This window comes from Typopeltis vanoorti, chromosome 3, assembly GCF_054136105.1.
Source record: "Typopeltis vanoorti isolate ZY-2024b chromosome 3, IOZ_Tvanoo_1.0, whole genome shotgun sequence".
NCBI lineage: Eukaryota > Metazoa > Arthropoda > Arachnida > Uropygi > Thelyphonidae > Typopeltis > Typopeltis vanoorti.
Genome location: NC_143551.1, coordinates 132,814,697 through 132,839,623, shown reverse-complemented (window position 1 = coordinate 132,839,623; position 24,927 = coordinate 132,814,697). Strand labels below are relative to the sequence as shown.

General features: G+C 36.8%; 1 protein-coding gene across 2 annotated transcripts in view; it reads left to right on the top strand.

Moving 5' to 3' along the window:
- Positions 1-23,337, top strand: part of LOC150108577 (F-box/WD repeat-containing protein 9-like) — a 243,118-nt gene extending 219,781 nt beyond the window's left edge. For both annotated transcript variants that reach the window (XM_090416020.1, XM_090416021.1), the window contains exon 9: positions 21,937-23,337. In XM_090416020.1, coding sequence (XP_090272146.1) covers positions 21,937-22,029 — 93 coding nt within the window. In that variant the 3' untranslated portion in view covers positions 22,030-23,337. The remainder of the gene's footprint in view (positions 1-21,936) is intronic.
- Positions 23,338-24,927: the final 1,590 nt, after the last annotated feature.

Here is a 24,927-nt window from a genome sequence, read left to right as displayed (position 1 = left end):
CGTTAGACGATAGAAATATAAGATCTGATAATGTTGAAGTCTTGACAAGTAACACACTGATTTGGAGGAAAATTGTAGATAGGAAGTTAGTAATGATGTAACTTTTTCATGTAGTACTGTCATATCCTGTACACCCCTTGAGGGTACATGGCAGGAATTTGATGATGATGATGAAAAATTATAGCTGTCTTTTGCTACAGCAAAACTCCTAGGAACCATACATATATTTAAAGTACCCAATTTCCTTAAATTAATTTTGAATAATTTAAATAGAATATAGAATAATCAGTGAGTCAGGGAAACTATATTGTCATGCAAGGAATGGTGAGAATATGTACGTTCGGCTGTGGTATGCAAACTTGATAATATGAATGGCGACATGCTCAAACGTTGTTATATTAAATATATTGTAGAATCAAGTGCAAAGGGTATAAAATTTTAGGAAGGATAGAAGTGGGGGGGGAGTGCTACTAATGATAGATGGTTTGTGTCCAGTTAGGATAGAAACTCATGAAAACAATTTTGAAAGTTTATTTTTCACTTGGTCGGACTATAATAAATTTAGTTTTAATCCTTTATCCAAGTGTGTGCAAACAAAGTTTGCGCCTGAAAGTATCTTCAGGACTGGGGTAAAGTGGTACAACACCAGGCCACTCCTTGCAAAGGTGGAGCAAACTACCAACACTCCTATCTCAGTATCTCCCATAATGCAAAACACATCTCCTTGCGGATATGTATAATGTTGTGCATTAAGGGAAGGGCCACAACCCAGACTAGTTTCGACCTTTATTGAGGTCTCTTCGGTGGGAGCCAGGCCCAAGTGGAGATACTAATGATTAGATGGTTTGTGTCCAGTTAGGATAGAAACTCATGAAAACAATTTTCTGGCTCCCACTGAAGAGACCTCAATAAAGGTCGAAACTAGTCTGAGTTGTGGCCCTTCCCTTAATGCATAACATTATACATATCCACAAGGAGATGTGTTTTGCATTATGGGGAGATACTGAGATAGTGTTGGTAGCTTGCTCCACCTTTGCAAGGAGTTGCCCGGTGTTGTACCACTTTACCCCAGTCCTGAAGATACTTTCAGGTGCAAACTTTGTTTGCACACACTTGGATAATGGATTAAAACTAAATTTCTCATGAAAACAATAATAATGTCCCACCACGTAGCAGCGAGTTTGATGGGGATGGTGGTTCAGCTGCTGTAGACAATGAAATTCATCACCAATTTACTGTGATGGGTACTAAGCAAGTAATCATTATGGGTGACTTAAATTATCCAAACATTGACTGATTAGTAAAGAAATCTCACAATCAGAATGAAGGAGAATTTATTGAGCTGTTGCGAGACAACTTTCTCAAGCAGCATGCGAAAGGAGGAAATGGTCAAAGAGTGTTAGATTTCATCTTGGCATCAGAAGGGATCTCACCGATTACAGATTTGGGAATGAAAGGTATTAAGAAAGATCTTTGGCCCAATTAATGAGAATAGACTTTGGAGAGTGAGGAATAACAAAGAAATAATGGAGAAATTCAATGGAATGGATATTATTACTGAAATAAAGGTGAGAAGACTGAGATGGCTAAGACACATTTCAGCGAATGGGGGATGATAGAGCTGTAAAAAAAGGTCTTCATATCTGGACCAGGTGGATCTAGGCCCAGAGGACGACCAAAAAGGAGATGGCTTGACGATGTGGAGGATGATTTAAAGAAAATGAGAGTAAAGAACTGGAGGAGCAAGACACAGAATCATGAAGAATGGAAGGCCATCCTGAGACAGGCCCAGGTCCTAAATGGACTGTAATGCCAAGGAGTAGTAGTAGTAGTAGTATCAGAAGGGATCTCAGTTAAGAATGTGAATATCTTGCCACCAGTTGGTGATAGTGATCATGACTTACTAACCTGGAAAGTAGCTAACTATATGGATGTTCCAATTAGGACAGGTTATATACTGAACTACGGAGCTGGAAATTATGACAAACTTAGTAGAATACTATCCTTGGTATCATGGTATCAGTTGCTGAATGGGAAAGATATCAGCAGTGCATAGGAATCTTTGAAAAAGTGCTTAAATGGGGCAGTTTCTGAATGTATCCCTAGAGTTCAAAGAACAAATAGGGTTGGGAGTGAAATGGATGTGTAACACATGAGATCTAAAGCTAAATCAGAATATGAAAAGAAATTGGCTATGGAGGCTAAAGGTAATTGAAAAGAATTTGAACATTATGCTGCAAGTACAAGAATGAATGAATGTGAAAGAATAACTTGACTGAATGCAAATGCTGATGATACTTTTGTGTTGAGATTGTTCAGTTAATGTGTGCTCGCTTTGCTAAGATATATCAACCTGGATCCTTTCCAATATTTTTCCATCTGTTTGAAAGTCAGGTGACCAAATCTGTGTACAGTAATTTGTATGCAGCCTGATCTAGACCTTATACAATGGAACGAACCATAATCACCTTACTTCTATACATCATGGCCATAATCCATTAATTTTAGGTTCTTATCTACCATCATCCTTGAATCCCTTATCTCTGTCTCCTTAATGAGTTTTCATTATTTATTTTCTTATACTGATGATTTGTGAGACACGATCCAAAATATTTATGGTTACATATGTTAATTAAATCTTTTTACTGTGGATAAGTATTATATTTTCAATCAATTTTTCCAGTTATTTATAAAGACTTTATTATAAATAAAGAGAAATAAAGTATTTATAAATAAGTACTTTATTTCTCTTTATTATTTGGTCATAATAATATAAAAATAAAAACTGACTATATTTGTTACAGATACTTGTGGCTTCTTCTGTGTTAGGATGAACAAAAATACAGAATGCATAGCAGCCATTACAATATACGTTGAAATGGAAACCATGTGAAGCACTGGAGCTGACACAGGTTCAGTAATGTGTGCAAGATAGCTGAAAAGTTAAAATTGCAGAAAGATCTAATGAACTATTTCCAAATATCACACAGGATCAATCCTTGATTCCTACTTAGTGTGTGTGCCTTGTGAACGAATAACCATGATAGATTATTCATGTTTCAAGCAGTTAAGTTGTCCTCTATGTAAAGGCATGGAGTTCGTGTGTGTGTGTGTGTGAGAGAGAGAAGTGAAACACTAGGCCCAAGCTGTCTTCTCCGTTGTTATTAACATCTCCAATATGTTCTTTCTGTCTAATTTCAAAACTTCTGGATGTCTACCCTATATCAGAAAGGGTGCAAGAACATGGAATATTATAAACCCCCCCCTGGATGTTTAGAAAGAGTTGTGGTCTTTAGGTGAACAAAGTAAACCTTGTGTAGCTAAAATGGGCTTGAAGATTACTCTTTACAGTTAATTTTCCAGTTCCAAAGTTTCTACCTCCTCCATGTTCAGACTTATTAGTGGAAAATGTTTCCTCACATCCAAACAAAAAAATCTTCAGTATGGTGCAGTATGTAGATGATGTCTTTATCATCTGGAAATACAGTGCTGCTGAGTTGCATGATTTTCTCTTGTCTATCAGCTCCTTCTACCAAAAAGTAAAACTTACTTTCGAACTGAAAAATGAAAGTAAACTAACATTCCTAGATGTTTAAATTTCCAAAAAAAATCTGGAGACTTCTCGCTTGGTATATACCCAAAAAAAAAGCGATCTCTATCAGAAGAGATGAATTACAGTCGCTTCTCCAACTACTTGTGTGCAATGGATATTCCAAGAAAATCATATAAAAATTACTACAACTCCTGCTCCACAAAAAAATCCTGACATTCACTACAGAACTTCTGTTTGCATCCCCCTACATTGGTAGACTTTCACTCCAGATCATTAGTCTCCTCTAGTCTCATGACATAAGAGTGTCCTTTATGCCCATTTTAACTACACGAAGTTTACTTTGTTTGCCTAAAGACCACAACCCTTTCTACACATATCCGGGGGGGGGGGGGGTTTATAATATTCCATATTCTTGCAGCTTTTCTTACATAGGACAGATATCTAGAAGTTCAGAAATCTGATGGAAAGAGCATACTAGAGACATTAATAACGAAAGAGAAGACAGCTCAGGCCTAGCTTTTCACTTCTCTCTCTCACACATACACATCATAACAGTGAATGGGATAAAAGCCATGCCTCACATAGAGGACAACTTCACTGTTCGCAATATAAAAGAATCTACGATAAAGAGCCAAGAGGCTATTTTTTCCGGCAGCATAAATTAAGTTAAGGGGATAAAAATCCCTCATTATTTTTTTTTTAGATTTTAAAGCCAGATACGAAACTTGGAGATCGAAATCTAAGAGTTTCATGCCGAAGAACTATCGCCGATTTTTCTTAGATTTTGATCTCCGAGTTTCGTATCCGGCTTTAAAATTTAAAATAATGAGGGATTTTTATCCCTTGACATAAAAGAATCTATCATGGCTATTTGTTCACGAGGCACACTCAATAGGAATCAAGGATTGATCCTGTGTGATATTTGGAAATTGCTCATTAGATCTTTCTGCATGTCAGACTTAACTTTTCAGCCAACCCTACCTTGCACACATTGATTGAACAATAGCTAACCTGTGCCAGCTCCCATGCTCTATGTGGTTTCCATTTCAACTATTATTATAAGAATTCCTACATGTTCTGTTCCTACATTTTAGTAATGTTATAGTTCATGTTAACCTTTTATTGTCATTTTAATATTGTTGTGGCCAAATAAACCCAATGTATTTTCCATCAAAAGCTATATTAGTCTATTATTGTTATTACTCTGATTATTATATGAGGCCTTCAGGGAGTCAAGGACTCGTTGAGAGAGAGAAGCTATATACGAGGTAAGTTCAAAAAGTTTCCGGCCTGACATACAAAATTCACGCCAATTTTAAAACAATGTATACGTGACAGATAGCACCATCTATGGGAAGCTTAGTGTATACCAGTTTCAACTCTGCCTGCATCATTTAGTTGGAGGCACGTTTGACTAACACGTGGCACGCTAAGTGGTGTAATGTTAACAATTGAGTACTGCACTGTGATGAAGTTTTCACCAAAGAAGGGCTTTCTCCAAGTGCTATCAAACAGCGATTGGATGGTGTTTATGGGGAAGCTTCATATTCCACTGTGAAGGAATGGTCTAAACAGTTTTGCCTAGGAAGAAAGAGTATTGAAGATGAGCCTTGTGGTGGTCAGCCTGTGGAAGTGATGAATGAGGAAATCTCTCTTGTTGAGGAGGAACTGCTCAATGACAGACAGCTGAAGCTCAAAGAAATCTCAGCAAGGTTGGGGCTTTCTATAACAACAGTCTTTCGCATCATTCATGAGAAGCTTCACATGAAGGTCAGTGCAAGGTGGGTATTCTGACTTCTCTCTCTCTTCAGTTCAGAAGGTACATCATGTGAATTGTTCCCGCAAGCTTTGCCAAGGGAATCAGAGAGAGAGAGAGAGAAGTACTAGAATCCATTGTCAGGGATGAAACCATGGACCTTTATTATGATCTTCTTTCCAAAAGGGAATCCATGAAGTGGTGCAAACCAGGTGAAGCAATGCCAAGAAAAGCCAAGATTACCCAGTCCACCAAGAAGATCATGGCAACAATCTTTTGGGATTGCCGAGGAATTCTCTTGATTGACTTCACGGAAAGGAATATCGCTGTGAATGCAAAATATGATGCTTCACTCCTGCACAAACTGCGTGACGCCATAATGGAAAAGAGACGAGGAATGCTGAGTCAAGGTGTTTGCCTACTTCATGGCAATGCTTCAGTCCATAAGGTTATTGTTGTGAAGGGCTGTGGCTTCCAGGAGATTGAATGCCCACCCTACAGCCCAGATCTAGCACCCAGTTACTACTACCTCTTCTCAGAACTAAAGAAAGACCTTCGAAGAAGATAATTTGCAGATGACAATGAGGTGAAAGCAGTTTTAGGCCATTTTGCAAACAAAAGTACAGACTATTTTTCAAGGATATAGAAATGTTAATTCAAAAATGTGAAAAGTGTGTTCAAGTAAAGGGAGATTATGTTGGAAAGTGACAGTTGTTTTCTTTCTATTCCCTCTAAAAGTTAGTCAAACTGGAAACTTATGTAACCACCCTCATATATGAGGGTTGTTCGATAAGTCCGTGCAAAAATGAAGAAAACAATTTTTTTGGGACAAACATTTTTTATTTTTACATAGTCTCCTTTGAGGTCTATACACTCAGTCCTAGCATTACACATCATTATCCAGCATTATACATATCTGCAAGGAGATGTGCTTTGCGTTATGGGAGATACTGAGACAAGGAGTGATGAGAGCTTTGTCCACCTTTGCTATGAGTTGCCTCGGTCCTGAACTACTTCAGGTACAAACTTTGTTTGCCTACACTTGGGTAATGGATTAAACTAAATTTATTATAGTCTAATCAATTGGAAAATAAACTTCCAACATCTTTCTCTAAATCCAGAGTAAATTAATAATAAGGTGGTACACCTTTTGGCAACTCGTATAAGTAAATATAACCTCTTCATTGCTTCTGTCTTAATATCACCACTTCTGGGTCTGCCTCCCACTGATGAAACCTCAATAAAGGTCTAAACCGGTCTGGGTAGTGGCCCTTCCTTTAATGCATAGCATTATACATGTCCACAAGGAGATGTGCTTTGCATTATGAGAGATACTGAGACAAGGAGTGAAGAGAACTTGGTCCACCTTTGCTACGAGTTGCCTCAGTCCTGAACTACTTCAGGCGCAAACTTTGTTTTCCTACACTTAGGTAAAGGATTAAACTAAATTTATTATAGTCTAACCAAGTGGAAAATAAACTTCCAACACTCAGTCCAACGATGCTCGAGTTTTTTGATCCCGTCCATATTGTATGATTTGTTCAACTCTTCAAAATAGGCAGTTGTTTCGGCAATCACCTCATCGTTTGATGAAAATCTCTTTCCTGCCAGCCTTTTTTGCATGTTTGGAAACAGATAGTAGTCCAATGGAGCCAAATCTGGAGAGTAGGGGGGGGGGGATGCGAAAGGACTTCATAGCATAAATCGAACAATTTTGCGGTCACAGTTGCAGAAGAGTGAGCGGGTGTGTTGTTGTTGTGAAAGAGAATCTTCTTTTTTGCCTAGTGTGGTCGTTTTTCCTTTATTTCATTATTTAAACGATCTAGCAAAGACTCATAATACACTCCGTTAATTGTTTTGCCCTTTTCCTAGAAGTCTATAAAGATTATGCCACGAGAATCCCAGAAGACAGTGGCCATAACCTTTCCTGCTGAAGGAATGGTTTTCGCTTTCTTTGGTGCAGATTTCCCGCTTGCAACCCATTGTTTTGACTGTTCCTTGGTCTCAGGCTGGTGATGAATCCATGTTTTGTCCACTGTTAAGAAACAATGCAAAAACTCCTCTGGATTCTGTTGAAACAGCTTCAAGCTGTTTGCAATTTCCTTGCAACAGTTCACACATTGACACTTTTGATCTGGTGTGAGCAAACGCAACACCCATCTTGCAGAGAGTTTTCTCATATGTAAATGTTCATGTAAAGTATTATGTACGCAGTCATTTGAGATGCCCACAACCTTAGCAATTTCACGCACCTTCACTCTTCTCTCAGCCATCACCATATCATGGATTTTTTCAATATCTGAAGTAGTGACCTCAACAGGGCATCCAGAATGTTGAGTCACTTGTGCTCATATGTAACTCACAAACTTAACTTCCATTGATGCCCCCATATTCTCTTTCCACCTTCAATAGAACCAAAATTTTCATCAAATATCTTATAACACCTATTCAGAAGTTTATAAATCACTCCTCTTTCTCCTGTTAACCAGAGTGTAGTCTGGACTTTCAATCTTTCTTCATAATCTGTATTCCATAAAGATGATATACCTTTTGGAACTCCTCTGCATCTTTTCCACAGTTTCTCTATCCCCTTGAAACTTAGAGACCAAATCTGCACACCACACCATAGGCCGGGTGTGGTCTTATTAAGGCCTTGTAAACAGGCAAAATGACTTCCTTATCTTTACATGTCAAGGTTTGTTCAACATCACAATTATTCTCTGAGTGGTATTTGCAATTTTGTTATGTGACCTTTGAATTTCAAATTCCTATCCATCATAATACCAAGATCCATAGCTTCATTAGTTTCTTATAGTATAACTCCACTAATATAATATGCACTAGAAATCACATCAGGCCAAAGTGCATAACTTGACACTTACTAACATTGAACCGATAGGCATTATCGTTTGCCCAAATTTCCAGCCTGTTCAAATCATTCTGTAAGTGCTGGATATCAGTAGCATCCTGATTGCTCTGCCTATCTTTGCATCATCAGCAAACAATTGGACAATGTTAGATTCTTCCTAGTGTCACTAATGTTCATATTGAATAACAGTGGTCAACCACTGGTCACCTTAAATCTGCCAGATTTGCACCCACTGTATACCACTTTTTGATACCTGTTTGTCATTTCATCCATTTATCCAAGTCAGAAGTTTATATTCCAAACTGATTTTCTCCAGTTTATGCAACAGCCTTTCATGATCCTATCAAATGTTAAATCCATTCCCTTTATCCAACTCAGCCATAACATTGTAATAAATTACAAGCAAATTGCTAAAACATGACCTCCCTTGCAGAGTATAGCTTGTTTGTGAACTCATTTCTCTATGTGAATTTTTATCGACTTTTCTAAAATCTTCACAGTCACTCCAGAGATACTGAAGGGTCAGTAGTTAGTTTTTGCACCATTCTTGTACAACAGAACTATCATACATTGTTTTCAGTCTTGTAGTATCTTTTTTGAACTGAGACTCAAGTAATTGAAAAGCATTGCCTAGTGTAGAGATGGTAAATATATTTAAAACATGGCATGAAATATGTGTGTCACAGTGGGACCACTGTGTTAAAGTCTTTTGACTCCAAAGAGGTGTGATGATGATGGTGATAATTCTATGAGAAGAGATGATACCTCAGGATTTTCATTCCATATATTAAAAGGCACCTCTGAATGTGTCTTATGTGTCACATTTGTTGATAACTTGGGTCTTCCAAATTCCTTGTAACCACAGCTTATCTTACTTTGGACAAACATGCTGTTCCATTGCAAAGCATAATTTTGAACACCAGTCTTACATCAAACTGAATGAAAATCAAGTCACTACTTGGAGAGAGCCTTCATAGTTGGACTTATCGTGTTTATTCAGTTTGATGTAAGACTGGTGTTCAGAAATATGTTTTGTAATGGAGCAGGCCAAAGTAAGATAAGTTGAAGTTACAAGAAAGTTGATAGATCCAAGATTGCAAAAGCCAGGATTTAAACTTCTAAGATGCGAAGAATCAGTGTAAAAACTTTTCACCTGAAGAAGAGTTAGCCAGTCTCATAGGGAAGTGGCAGGGTTTTTCTCCTCAGAAAATCGGGCATTTCATCCTGCAGAAGACACGTAACTTACAGATGAGATGATACCTCAGGTAATACACTGGCCTTCATAGCCTTGGAGAACATGTTAGTAATAACACTAGCCACAGGATCTTTTGGAATGACATTAAATTGCTCCACAAGTTGGAATGTCTTTTTAAAGAAAAGTGTTGCAGTCTGCCATCTGAACCTCAGTGATGAGTTATCCACATCCAGAATCTGGGAAACTCTTATTAAATGTGCTTTTCCTTTTTTGTAATATATTAGATCTTAATCTTGTACTCATGCATGAAAAGATCAGAGCATGTAAAGTGCTGTAATTAAATTTCTATTATTTATTCTTTTACACTGATGATGATAAAAATATTTGTAATTATTATAAGTTAACTAAACGTTTTATTGTAGATATGGTTTTTGTTAAATTCTCAGACTAATACAGGATTTCATTTCCTTTTGTTATTTTTTATCTAAATTATTATTATTGTTGTATGGGCACCTCCACTGAGTCCGAAGATTCATCATGGGGAGACCCAAACTTATCCACACAATCTCTCATACCTCTCCTTGAACTCAATAACAGATAAAGCACTCGCAGTGGAATGGTTTGCTAGAGTCCGTTGCGAGTGCTTTATCTGTTACAATAAATTACAAGCAAATAAATCTTGGAAACTCTCCAAGCAAGAAATCTAGTCCTCACCCCCCCCCCCCTACTAATTGCACTTTTATTCAACTTCCAGGAATGATCCCTTGTTCTGGCCCCCTCCAGCCAAGTGCTGAAACATTTCTCCTGCATCAATCCCATAAAACCCTTTAAGTAACTTAAATGCTTCTATCATATCTCCTCTTGTTCTCTCCTATCAACCAACTTCTGCAATCTGCACACCCTCAGTCTGTCTTCATAGGAGACATTCCACAGACCACTCACCTCTGAATCTTCTCCACCACTTCCTCACCCCCTAAGAAACCTAGGAGAAAGACTAGAACACAGTAATCAAGATGTGGATGTATAAAGAGGAATAACAACTTCCTTATCTCTACTTGTTAATGCATTCTTCAATAGCCAAGTAATCTTATGGGCTACCTTAGCAATATGTCCTCTAAACCTTCTGTCTACCCCTCCCCTCTAAATCTCTAGTTTCATCTATTTCCTGGAGTACAGTGCCATCAATATGATACACAGCTTAAAATAATCTATTTATTCCAAAATGCATAATTTTACATTTCTCCACATTAAACTGACAGCCTATTTAAATCATCCTGCAAGCTCTTCACATCGCCTTGATTAACTATTACTCTACCTAATTTGCATCATCAGCAAACAACTGAATATTTCATTTCAGGTTATTTCCTATATCATTTATGTACAAATTAAACAGCAATGGTCCCACACCGAACATTACGACACGCCACTAGTCACCTGTTTTCACCTAGATTCTGCCCCTCCATATATCACTTTTTTGATGTCTTTCCAGCATCCACTTAACCGGTGGATAAGAGGGTGGTTTGACAGAGTAGTTCCATGTGGTATTCTGTCAAATGCCTTTCAAAAATCCAGCAAAATCATTGTGTAGCCATTTCCTTTATCCAACTGTGCTGTTTCTCTATTATAAAAAGATAGTAAATTACTAAGGCATGACCAACCCCCTCACAAAGCCATGTTGACCTTCATACAGCATCATATTTGTATCCACCCATTCTTGAATTCTCCTTTTGACCAATTTTTCCAGTACTTTTACCACCATGCCTGAGATACTGGTTGGTCTATAATTTGCTACTGCAGTTTTAGAACCTCCCTGATGCAAGGGAATTAATTTGCTCTCTTTCCACTCACTCCCTTGGAGCTCTACCAGAGTTGAGACTTAAATTAAAGTGCCTAGTCAGAGGCATTGCCAATTTCCTTGCACATTCTTACAAAACCCAAGCCGATATCCCATCTAATCCCACAGCTGTATTTACATTGAGATTCTGCAATATCCTAAGAACCTCCAATTCATTCACCCATCTGTCACATATGTTAAAGCAGTAACTTCACTAGGATGATATAACCTTTCATATTAGTCACTCAGTAAAGCAACTATTTTATCTGCTGCTGTCACCTCGTGACCATCATCACTCATTAAGGTTAATCTTCCATAGTCATTCTTCCTCTTTCTTGCCACATAATGAAATAACTCTGAGATTTCCTTTGGCCTTCTCAGCTAGATTCTTCTCATAATCTGATTTTACCTTTCTTGCCTGAGCCTTGTACTGTTTGTGAGTTTGCTGGTCACCTTTCTCTTTATATACCCTGCACAGTATTTTCTTCTTCTTTATCTCATGCTTAATGATATTACTCAACCATCTAACTCCTACCCGATTAACCCTCCTTACCCTAGGTATACAATTTAATACTGCTTCCTCTATATGACCCTTAACTATCTCTCATGCACTACTGACATCCTTATCCTGCAATGTTTTATGCCATGGCACAGATTTAAGCTTTTTCCTAATCTTGTGGCAATCACCTGCCTTGTAGTTTCACATATGCCCGTTCTTGAAGAATATTCCACACATTGTACAATCTCCCAAGTCAAGACCACATGTTCACTTTCACCAATCGGAGACAATGTAGTCACCTTGGTCATGGATAGCTCTTCTGATCCTAGGAACAGGTTCAATTCTCTCCCATCCCTAGTCCCCTCCATCACAATGTGCCTCGAGTAATCACATCTTAGTAGGTGTATAAATTCCATTTCCTTCCTGTCATGTGCTCTTTCTTCCTTCCAGTCTGTATCTCCATAGTTGAAGTCCCCCATAATAATCAATTGACCTGTACTCATTGTACTAATTTGCCAATGCTTGTCTTCCAGATCATCCGTGGGACTCCTTGGCCTATAGCAACAACCAACTGTATATTTTGTTTTACTGGCCTTAATCTCAACACCACACTGGTTCAAATGAACAGCCACCCTCCCACCTATCTCCTATTCGTTTTGGCTGCAATTCATCCACTGTCATCAGCAGTACCTCTCCCCATCCTATCTTGTCCGTCTTCCCTGAAAATACTAAACCCTTCACATTCTATCCCTGTAACTACATCATCTGCTGTTAGCCAAGTCTCACTAATGCCTATAACTTCTGGCAAGGTTGCACTAACCAATGCCAAAAACTCCTCCCTCTTGTTCCTGATATTTCAGGCATCAGTATATGGAAATTGCAGCATCCCTTTAGGCCCTTATCCACTTTTATTTCCTGAATTGACTCCCCTATTCAATATTAATGCCTGAGAAACTAGATTCTACACTTGGTCATTCTCACACTCACTTGCCTCATGGATGCCTTCACATAAACTCACCTGCTTCCACCCTAATTGCTCAAGTTTTCCTGAATTTTTGCTTCTGGCATGCTCGGTGAACAAAGCTCTCTCCAGACACCTAATACCAAAACCATCTAGATTCAGTCCACCAGCACTGTACAAATCCTTCTTTCTGTCAAACACAGACTACAGATCCACAAATCCTACAGGTCTATACCTACACATAGACCTGTTAGCCAGCAATGTACCCCCCCCCCCCCTTCCTCCTCAGTTTGCCTCTATCATAGCATGGTAGGAGACTTACAATCTTCACCCTTCTCACTCTTCAGTTTTGCCTCTTCTAACAACTCCTTTGCATCCTCCCTCATAGAATACTTCTCAATCATTTGTGCCAACCAAAACAATCATTTCCTTCGACTTACCTTTTTACATCCGGATGGCGTGACTAACATTTTGAATTTTTGCACTAGGGAAACACTATTTTGCCACACTTTCATTATGTACTCACCCTGATCATTGAGCCTCGTATATAATTTTCTCCTTAACTTGTTTTACTTGTTTGTTTGCTCAGTCTTTATTCTTACTTTGGACCATCTGCTTCCTTCTCTTTTCAGGCTTGCCATCTTCTTGCTACTTCTGCAATTTTTCAGTAAGTAGTTTCACTCTTTGTCTTGTGTAGGATAACATTCAAGCTTACTATTTATTTATGGCCATTTCATTCTCCTCTATGTTCATGACCGCACATTCGGCATTGATAACATCACTTTCTATCCTACCATCAGTACTGTCCACTCTAGTAACAATTTGCTGCGTTCTCATCACTTAATAGGTACTCACTTTTGAAACATTTAATACACTCTCTCTCTCTCTCCAGTTTCAATTTCCTTCCATGTATCCTTTAATTTTCTCAACAAATACATTTCGTGCATACTGCACAAAATCCCACAAATTCAAATCAGCCGACAATGTGGTCTTTGGCAGCATTGCTCTACCATGCATTGGTGCCATACTGAATATCATATTTTAACAAAAAAAAAAAAAGTTTTACTTAACTAAATAGCTCATTCAATCACACACTTATTTAAAACAAAAACTACAATTAACATTTTCAACTAAAATACAAAAAAAAGTTACTTATCCTTCAAGAGCAATATTGTACATACTGCATAAAATCCCAAAAATTCAAATCAACCGACAATGTGGTCTTTGGCAGCATTGCTCTACCATGCATTGGTGCCATACTGAATATCATATTTTAACAAAAAAAAAAAAAAAATAGTTTTACTTAACTAAATAGCTTGTTCAATCACACACTTATTTAAAACAAAAAGTACAATTACTTAACATTTTCAACTAAAATACAAAAAAGTTACTTATCCTTCAAGAGCAATAAATCCACACACAATAATCCACCTCAGAATCAGTCTATTATTTATCCTCTTTCTTATATCATTAGCTCTCTCTCAAGTACTGCCTTTTAAAGCATCAGCATCTCTAAATCTCAGATTTTTCCTGGATCTTATGTTGTTTCTTTAATCCCTCCTTCCTGAACTAATTCTTTATTATATTTCATCTACTAACTGTTGACTACTAACACATTAACTCATCCTGAATGTTGATAATGTCAGATTCCTTTCTGGCTGCATTTTTATATAGTTTTTGCCATTAATGCTAATTCATTCTTCTAATTTGCCTTTAAGACTTTGATTCATCATCATCAGTGGCTTTTAACAGGCACTTAAGCACCCATAGCCTTCCAAGTATCCTTGGATTTCCTAACCGTAATACAAGGATAAGGCGGTTACCCCTATGCCTCCAAGTATTCTTGTCTGTAAACTGTGTGTTCTACTGGTCGGTTTGTCTATTCTGAGGGAGCGAAAAATCATCTACCTCCGTACGAGACTGGCTAACTCACCTTTAGTCGAAGGAGACCAGATAAAGGTTCTTCACGTCATGGATGGGAATCAAACCCAGGTCTTTCCGACCAAAGAGCTTAGTCTATACCGACTGAGCTCTAAAACATTGATTAGTCATTTTAATTCTATGTAGAAAGATCACTTGGTTACAGAGTAAATTATACTTAACAAGAAATTAATATTCTTGTTTAATACTTTATTCAAGTATAAGCAAATAAAGTTTGCATGTGAGGTATCTTCACTACTATGCTACTCATATATAGAAACTGATGACTTCACATCAATTGCCTTAGTATTCCATAGCATAAGGCACACTTCTCTTTGGACATGCATAAAATACCATGTATTATGAGAAGGTTACTACTCAAACTAGTTTCAACCTTTATTGAGGTCTCTTCAGTGAGAACACATCTAGGAAGAAACCAAGGTAGGTTGAATTAATGCAGAAGCTATGTATTTCTCATATTTCACATGCAACTTTGTTTGCTTACATTTGGATAACTTTTGGGCAAGTATATAATAAAGTGAAAAATCTTTCTACAATTATCTCTGATCTAGAGTATTTTAATAATAAAGTGATACATCTTTTTATATTTTGTATATGGAAGATTCAAGTGAACCCCCTCAAAAGCTCAGCCATAATGTTTTCAAGAAGAAAAATCTGCAACAAAGAAGACATCCTGCTCTCTGATCAAAAGATCCCATGGCGATCAGAGACCAAATATCTTGGGGTATTAACGGATAAGAAACTCCTTTTCAACAAACACATCAATCTCATTTGCTCCAAATCTTCCAAAGTCATAGCTCAGCTCTGCCCATTGATCAATCGTAAGAGCAAATTGAACCTACATAATAAATTGCTTCTTTACCGGATGGTAATATGTCTGGTCATTACCTATGTCTCACCAGCATGGAGTCACACTTCAAGATCAAACATTTCAAAATTACAGAAAATCCAAAACAAATGCCTTAGGATGATCCTGGATGCACCGTGGTTCGTCAGAAATTCACAGATTCACTGAGAAACCGACACTCCATACATCTCCTCCCTTCGTGAAGTCAAGTTCACATTCAAACCCACTAATAGTACAAGCTGTCAATTACAACGAGACTGATTACTACAAACACAAAAGACCGAAGGCTATTCTTCTCTCAACCGATCATAGCTAACACAACTGCCCTTAGAGGGCAAGCTTAATTGCTCACAAATCTCCCACTCCCAAACAACTCTCATTACAGATAAAGGGGAATATGAAAAGCACTAGTGCCTCACCCATCCTGTCAGTAATGTTATTGGTAATCTTGGTATCTTCCTGTGTCTGACTTCCATTGGCGAGACCTTAATACAATTCAAAACCAGTTTGAATCATGACAGTGCACAGCATTACATTATGTACATCCCAATGGAAATGTGGCTTGCATTATGGGATACTAAGGCAATTGATGTTAAATCATTGTTTTCTATATAAAAGCAGCCTAATCATTAAGATAGTTCAAGCACAAACTTTGTTTGCTTACACTTGGATAAAGGATTGAACAAGATAATTTAATTTGGTCAATATAAGCAAGAGAGAGAGAGAGAGTGACAACCATTCAGATGACCGATTTGTCTTTTAGATGAAAGAAGAAAATTATTATTCTTGTCCTCCATGGAGTTATAAGACTCGTTGTGGGAGGTTCACCTTAGACAACACAGTTGTACCACTTCTTAAATTCATCTGCTGTGTGCACTTTCACCATCTTCTCAGGCAATGTATTCCATGCAAAAAACGGTCTACTTACTTACTACTTCCTTATGCAATTTCTAAAGATGCCTTTTGTTTCTTCTCCTCATTCTACCATATGATCTTCTCAGTGTTAATCTAGTAAATACCTTTCACCAGCTGAAATGTCTTAATCATATCCTCTTCTCCCTTTATCTTCTATCAGCCACTCTGTAGTTTGCATGCCTTCATAACTAACATTGTACACTCCTGATATCACTTATGCTATCTGCCTCTGCACCATCTTAAAGTTTATTTCATCACCTTCAAATCCAGTTATCAAATCTGAGAACAATAATCCAGATGTGATCCGACAGAGTTTTATATAATGGAACCATCACCTTTTTTTTTTTTTTTTATCTCTGCTGGTCAACATCCTCCTCAATATTGCAGCAAGTGCCAGCTTGGTTGGCTGAGTTGTTAGCATATCTGCTTTCCAACCTTGCCATGGGCATGAATATTTGTGGGAGATGAATTTCATCACCTAGTATGAGACTACTGCCTCACTCATTGGATGTCTGAATTGGTTTGAAAAAGTTCTGTGTTTGGTCTCTAAAATACGATTTCCAGACTTTGTAAAAAATATATATATAAAATATAAAAAATCAATAATAAAAAAAAAAGATTCTCTTGATTGTCTTCATAACCTTCACAATATACTCTTGGAACTTCATCTTTCTATCTACAATCACTCCAAGATCCTTTACTTCACATATAACTTCAATGAGTCTAAAGCATCCCATATATATGGATCACAAATTTCAAAACCCTACATTTAGGTGTATTAAGCTGTCAATCCCTATTTATTTTCCCACCTTTTTAGTTTATTCAAATTCTCTTGATGAGTTGAAACATCAGTACTATTACTAATAACTCTTCTAAGCTTCATATCATATGCAGATAACTGAATATCTCCCTGTAATCCATTGAAAATATAATTGACATAAAAACAAACTGTAATGATCTCAGTACTGAAATCTATGGAACTCCACTAGTAACCCTCCTATTCTGTGATATCCTCCCATATACAACTATCTGATAGATATCAGAGAGCCAGTTACCAGTCTACTAACTTGATATACAGATCCATATGTTGCAACTTAAATACAAACTTGTTTTTGGCACACTTGTCAAATGCCTGTGGAGGGGAAAAAAAAAAAAAAAAAAATATATATATATATACACTTTATCTCATCCATTGCTGTTGTCAGCATATTATAGCAGGTAATCAGATTACTAAAATAAGAGCATCCCTTACCAAATCCATGATGGTCTGTATAAACGATATTGCCCTCATCTGTCCAATTTTGTATGTAAGGGTCTGACCAATTTTTCCAAAATCTTAAACGCAGAAGAAATACAAATTAGTTTTACTTTGATACTTCCATTCTACCACCACCTCTTGATGCATTGCCACTATCTTACTCTCCTTCCACTGCTCAGGAACTTGCCAAATTGTAAGACTTTAAACAGCCAGGTTAATGGCATAGTCAGATTTTTTTTTTCTAAGTTGGTACATCTGTCTTAGCAAATTCTCTTAAATCATGTAGTGAAATCTCATGTTATCCTCCTATTAGAGTGCTCAGTATTTGGAATCCATCCTCTTTGTTCACTTCTAATCCTTTCTTCCCACCCCTATCTCTCTGGGAATAAAGCCTGCTTTACCAGGATGGACCACCATACCTGACTACTATCTCCATCCAGCAATGTAATCTGTCCATAATCATTTTCCCTCCTACTGGCTACAGAGTATGCGGTCCATCTCCTTGGGATTTTCATTAGATTGTGGTGCTGCTATTCTCTCTCATATTCTAATTTTTTTACTTCGATGATGAAGGCCTCTGATGGTGCACTTTTAACAACCGAGAAAGATATTCTCCACAGATGGAGGGAATACTTTGAGAGCCTTCTTAACCCGGGTGGCCCAGCAGTTGTGGACATCCAAGAGGTGCAGATCAGGGCAATGACTAGTCTCACAGCAGAAGAGGTCCATTTAGCAATAAAATCGCTAAAATCGAGCAAGGCTGCTTGCGATGATGAAATTCAGCCCGAAATGCTAAAAGCCTTAAATCGAGACGGTGTTCTAGGCTGACTCGAGTGTGTCACGCTGCTTGGATATCTGGGCAAGCACCAAAGCAATGGCAGACAGGCATAATAATACCAGTCTTTAAGAAGGGAGACCAGAAGGATTGCAGTAACTATCGTGGCATCTCTCTGCTCATCCTGCCTGGGAAAGTGTATGCTAAGTGCTTGGAAAGACAGTGCAGGAGCATAGTTGAGTCAAAGTTCCAGGAAGAACAATGTGGCTTTCATCCTGGTAGAAGCACAACTGACCAAATCTTCACTTTAAGGCAAGTCTTTGAGAAATCTTGAGGAATATGCTAAGAATGTCTACACGTTTTGTGGACTTGGAGAAGGCATATGACCGGGTTCCTCAGGATAAACTTTGGCAAGTAGTACAGGAGTATGGACTGGATGGTCAACTATTAGCTGCCATCAAGTCCCTGTATGAATGCCCAGAGTTTTGTGTCAGGGTAAACAGCACAAAGTCTGAACCTTTCACAGTCTCCCTTGGCCTCCGCCAAGGGAGTGTTCTGTCACCCCCTCCTTTGCATAATATTTATGGACTGGGTTGATAGGCACAGCTGAGGCAGTGAGTGTGTCAGAATTGGAAAATGTAGCATTGGACATCTGCTTATTGCAGATGACCTAGTTCTGCTTAGCTCTTCCACAGATGACCTCCAGCGGACCATGGATAGGTTTGTAACTGTTTGTGCAGACGCCGGAATGAAGATCAGTGTGACCAAAACTGAAACATTTGTGGTCTCAAGACAACCATCCCAGTGCACTCTAAATGTAAGTGGAGTCCCAATGAGGCAGGTGGAGAAGTTTAAATACCTTGGGTCCATATTCACGAATAATGGAAAATGGGACGTAGAGCTAGATACTCGAATTGGCTTAGCAAGCTCAATATTGCGGGAGCTTGGCCGTTCAGTAGTATTGAAGCGGGAGTTAAGCCAGAAGGCAAAGTTGGCTGTCTTCAATACAGTCTATGTCCCCATCCTCACCTATGGTCATGAGAGTTGGGTAATGACCGAAAAAATGCAGACACGAATCCAAGCGGCTGAAATGAGGTTCCTTCGAGGGGTTGCGGGGCTGATAAAACTCGACAAAGTCAGAAGCTCTGCAATTCAGGAAACCCTCAATACTCAATCGCTGCTTCTCCGTGTTGAGAGAGCACAGTTACGTTGGTACGGGCACCTGGTCAGAATGCCACAAGAGAGGCTCCCTCAGCAGGCCCTCTTTACCAAGCCAGAGGGTGGGAGGCCAAGGACTCACTGGATAGATTATATCCAAAACCTTGGGTGGACACGTTTGGGAATCCCACCAGAACACCTGAGCTTGGTGGCAGAGGATCGTAACCATTGGAAGTTCCTCTTGCAGCTGTTGCCCCCACAACCCAATTAGGAATTAGGAAGAGCGGGCCTTGAAGATGTATTCTAATTTTTTCTCTCCTTGCTAGTTAGCTTTATATTCCCATGCAATGTTCTTCCCCTCCCTCCATTTTTTATGCTTTCCATAACATTTTTTTTTTTTATCTACAATTTTTGCATTTTCTCTAGTCATCCATTTTTACTCCAAATCGCTTTATCTTCTTCACTCAAGGTATACTTTCTGTTATTGCTGTCAACAATTTATTTTTACCTATATAATATATACCATGTACTGCAAGTACTAACCTTTCTTCCTTCAAATTCCTTCATCCATTGTACAATATTACCCCAAGCTGGTTTCTAAGCCAGCTTGGAGCATATACAATAGAAGTATCAAGGCTTCCAGTTTAATTCTGGAAGCTTTGATACCTCTACATATCTGTTCATCCTCTAAGTCAGAACAACATAGTCACTCCTCCAACTGGGAGTAAGTATGACATCTCAAGTCACAATCAGATCTTCTGACCAAGTTGAAAACTCTTGATCCTTGTGTTCCCTCCATCATCTGCTTCTTAAGACAACTGTCCTTCGAGAAGTTCAATAATTCAGTTCCCTCATTACTATATGATGCTTCTCCACCCAGTTTATTTATATTGGTGTAGCTGAAGCCCTCCATAATGATCACTCACTTTGAACTTGCTAAACATTTCTTGCTCATCATCCTCTGTATTTTCTGCATAGCAGCATTCCACTAAATGTCTTGTCTTACGAGGGTGGCCTGAAAAGTTCTCAGCCTCGACCATAGATAGCAAAACTATAGGCAAGATTTTTCTTTTCTAAGTTGGTACATCTGTCATAAGCATCCATGTGAAATTGCAAGTCATTCTATCAAGTAGTTTGTTTGTCTGTATCCCTTGAAATGGATAAAATTGAGTGTCGTGCGGTTATAAAATGCTTCGTAAAAAGAATAAACCTTCTTTTAATGTCAAAAGAAATTCATTAAAAGTTCATAAAAGTTTATGGACACTCTTCTACTTTGTTTTCGACAATTAAAAAATGGACTGCCGAGTTTAAACATGGCTGTATCAACCTTGAAGATGATCCACTTGATGGACATCCAAAAAGTGTAACAATACCAGAAATCATCGATCAAGTGCACGATATGGTATTGGATGACTGGCAAGTCAAAGTGTGTGAAATTGTTGACTATAGGCATTTCAAAAGAATGTATAGGATATTTTGCACAAAGAATTGCAAACGAAAAAGCTTTGTGCAAGATGGGTGCTGCATTTGCTCACAGCAGATCAAAAATGCACTAGCATGAACATCTCTGAACAGTGCTTGGAGTGTTTTAACAAGAATAAAAATTTTGTGCGTTGATTTATTACTATGGATGAGACTTGGATTCACCATTACACACAGAATCCAAACAGCAGTTAAAACAGTGGACAGAAACCAGTTGTTCAGCGCCAAAGAAGAAGACAAAGTCGGTTCCATCAGCAGGAAAGGTCATGGTATTGGTGTTGGGATGTTTATTAATTATCTTGAAAAGGGTAAAAAAATAACTGTGGAATATTATTCCGATCTTTTAACCAGACTAGACGAAAAAATTCGTGAGAAAAGACCCAGTTTGCAGAAGGAAAAATTCATCTTTCATCAGGACAGTGTGCCTACTCAGAAAGGTGTTTTGGCAATGGGAAAATTAAGGGATTTGCACTATGAATTGTTGGAACATCCACCCTATTCCACAAATCTGGGGAATAGGGTGGATGAGGACCATATGAGATGAATAGACTTCTATCTCTTCCCAAAACTAAAACTCTTCCTCATTGGTCAGCGTTTTTCTTCGAATCAAAGGTAATTGCAACCTTTCTGAGAACCACTACAGGGACAGGATAATGGTGCTGAAACATCGCTGGAATAAATGTATTAGTCTTAAGGGAGATTATGTTGAAAAATAAAAATAATTTTGAAATTATAAATTCGTTTTTTTCATTTTTAAGCCGAGAACTTTTCAGACCACCCTCTTATCTACTTCTACCAACCGAAATGAAAGCTGAACTTTTCAATTAATTATTCATTTGTATACATTGTTATTCATTGTATAATTTGTAATTGAAGCATATTTTTCTTTCCAGATTTCTACTTTTGATAATATCTTGGCTACTGCTAATAGTGATGGCTTTCTGCGAGTATGGAAACCAAGTTCTATAGCATTATCTCAGTTATAATGCAATAATAGCTTATTTCCAAATTTATCTCTAATGTACAATTTCAGTTTAATGATTTGTTAATTAGGAATAATCACTTGGCAGTAATGTAAAATTTGACATTTTCGCCATTTACTATATATTTGCAGAGCTGTTTTTTTTTTTTTTTTTTTTTGGAAAATTAATAATTATGAATCTGCACTAACTTTAAATATTGCCAATATTTAAATATTAATTCATACGTAGTTTTGTTTTAGAAGTATAACACCATATAAACTTAGTTAAAAATTTCTGTTTTGTGGCATCAGAACTACTGTTGCAGTAAATGTGATAAATATTTAGTGTACTAAAATGCACTATTTACTTTCATTAAAGTTAATGAAGATATAATTTGGTAGCATTTAACAATATAGAAGAAATATATTTTATATATGAATATTTATTATAAAATGTTATTCTGCTGTGATGTTGTAAATACTTTTAATTTAACTCTTTGTATAAAGCTTTTAATATAATTATTAAAATTTGGTGCATTGTAATTAATGAAAAATGCTTTCATCTATCTATATAATTATATACAGTTGCAATAGTAAAGACCACGATCTTCTATGCACAGTTAATGTTCAGAACATCTCTCATATATCATCTTAAATTAGTTTATTTGTGCTTCATCTTCCATTTTTGCACATTTATTGGTGCATATAAAAAATTAAAAAAAAAAGTGAATTTAATTGAGTAAGAAATTATTACTTTGGAAGTTAATCTATGCACTTACCAAAAATTTTTTTTTCATCTGCTTGATAACCTAATTGTCCATTCAATGATTTTATTATATTCACATATATTTGTCTTTTGTAATACACGTTATATTGTTATCCCCACCACACAAAAAAAATAATAAAAATAAAATATTAACAGCCTAACTTATTTAGGCCTATCAGATGTTCACTGATTTACAATCCTTCATGTTCATTTTATATGAACTTGAATCTCAGGTATTTTTATCAACTATTTGGCCTATCCTGTATTTAAATATCAGCTGCTGCATAATATTATTGTCATAACTTCTGCACTAATGTAAAGGTAAGCAGAAGTTATGACTATAATGTTACAATCATGGAAAGTTTTTTGTTAATTTTAACCCATTTAGCATGTTCATGCTAAATAGTATCTCATGCTGTTTATTGAGAAATATGGCATGAAACAGCCCAGTGAACAAGTTAAGGGCACCTTTTTTTTTTATTATTATTATTAAATTGCTGCAATTCAGTTAAAAAATGTTTATCTTGTATTTTGGAAGAGTAAAAAATAAAATCAGTTGATATTGAATTCGTGTCAGTTTTGACATGTAAAGCAATCTCAGAAAAGTCTTACATTTCTATAATTGTTTTTGCTAGTTTGTTTTAATGTTTCTAACTTATATTTCTGCATTTTTATGATAATGAAATCATTGCTGGAAAGTTTATCATAGAAGTATCTCATCAGTGTGTCTGTGTATACACATACATATGCACAAAAAGGAGGAAAAAATTAACAGCTAAAATGCATTAATACAACTTATGATTTAAAAGAAGTTTTCATAGTACAGTTGACTCTCACTATACCAGACCCCCCCTAAGGAACATAGGAATAGTTTGTTTTAGTGAATAGTCTGCTATTATGAATTTACTTTAGAATACACCAATGGTCCTATGAAACTTTGGTCAGGACATTTCATTGGTTTGTTATAATGAAAGAGTTTATCAAGGTGTTTGCTGTAATGAGCATAGACTGTATATGCTACTTTAATGCATCAAGGGAAAAGGTTCATCTTACATGACTTAAATCTTGTCAAAACAGATATTGCTCTAGCAATAGTTCTGATAAAATTTAGACACCATTTTTAAAACTGGATTCTTTTTGAAAGCAGTGCTGAAATTTCTCTATTTCCAACTTCAATGTTAACCATAACATCCATTATATTTTATCTCTGACTGGCTGAATAGAAGTAACATTCCAAATGTGTTATCCCTTGCTTATATACATTCATCATAAAACCCATGAAGCACTGATAAGTTATAACATGTTTCATTACAAAAAAAAAAAGCCACTGCTCCTATTTTTGACACATGATTTATATATTTTAATGTAGATATTTATAGAATATATTTTAACAAAACAATTCATTTCTAAATTAATATTGTTAGGAGAAAGTTACAAAGATGTCAAATTGCTTGTGCTATACTCATTAGTTTATTATATGTAATATAATAAACTAATGTATTATTACATATTACACTTTCAAATCAATGTTTCATCAGTTAAAGACAATAAAAATATAATATAATGCAGATGATAGACCCAATAAAAATGTATTAATTCTGCATCATATAAGTTTCAATGCACAAACCAATATTTACTCTTGAGATAAGTTGCTCCCTCACTCCTAGTTAAGAAACTCTGATAAGATTCTTTGGTGAATCTGTTTTACACTAAAAAAAGCTCTAAATTTCTTAGATGACACCATCAAATTAGCATTATGCATTAAAAAACCAAGTTTTTCTGTTATAGAAAATAGATCATGGATAAAATTTAATTCAGAATTTGTTAATCATCTGTGATAAATGTCAGTAGCTCACCAAAAAATAATGATGCAGTTTTATATATCTTAATTTTACAAATGTAGCAAAAGTATGTTTTTTATGGCTGAGTCACATGCACTTAAATGCCTTAGACTTATTTGCATTGCTTAGAGCAGCATTTCCCAAATTATGTTCTGCGGAAAGTGAATAAATGTTCCGTGAAAAATTATCAAAATTAATATGAGCCTGGAATGGTTTTAAATGCTACAACAAGTTCAGACATGTTTGAAAATCAGGTGCTCATTACTTTGTGTGTGAATTGTGCTATTAAGGCCAGTATGCTGCAGGTGTGCTGTCG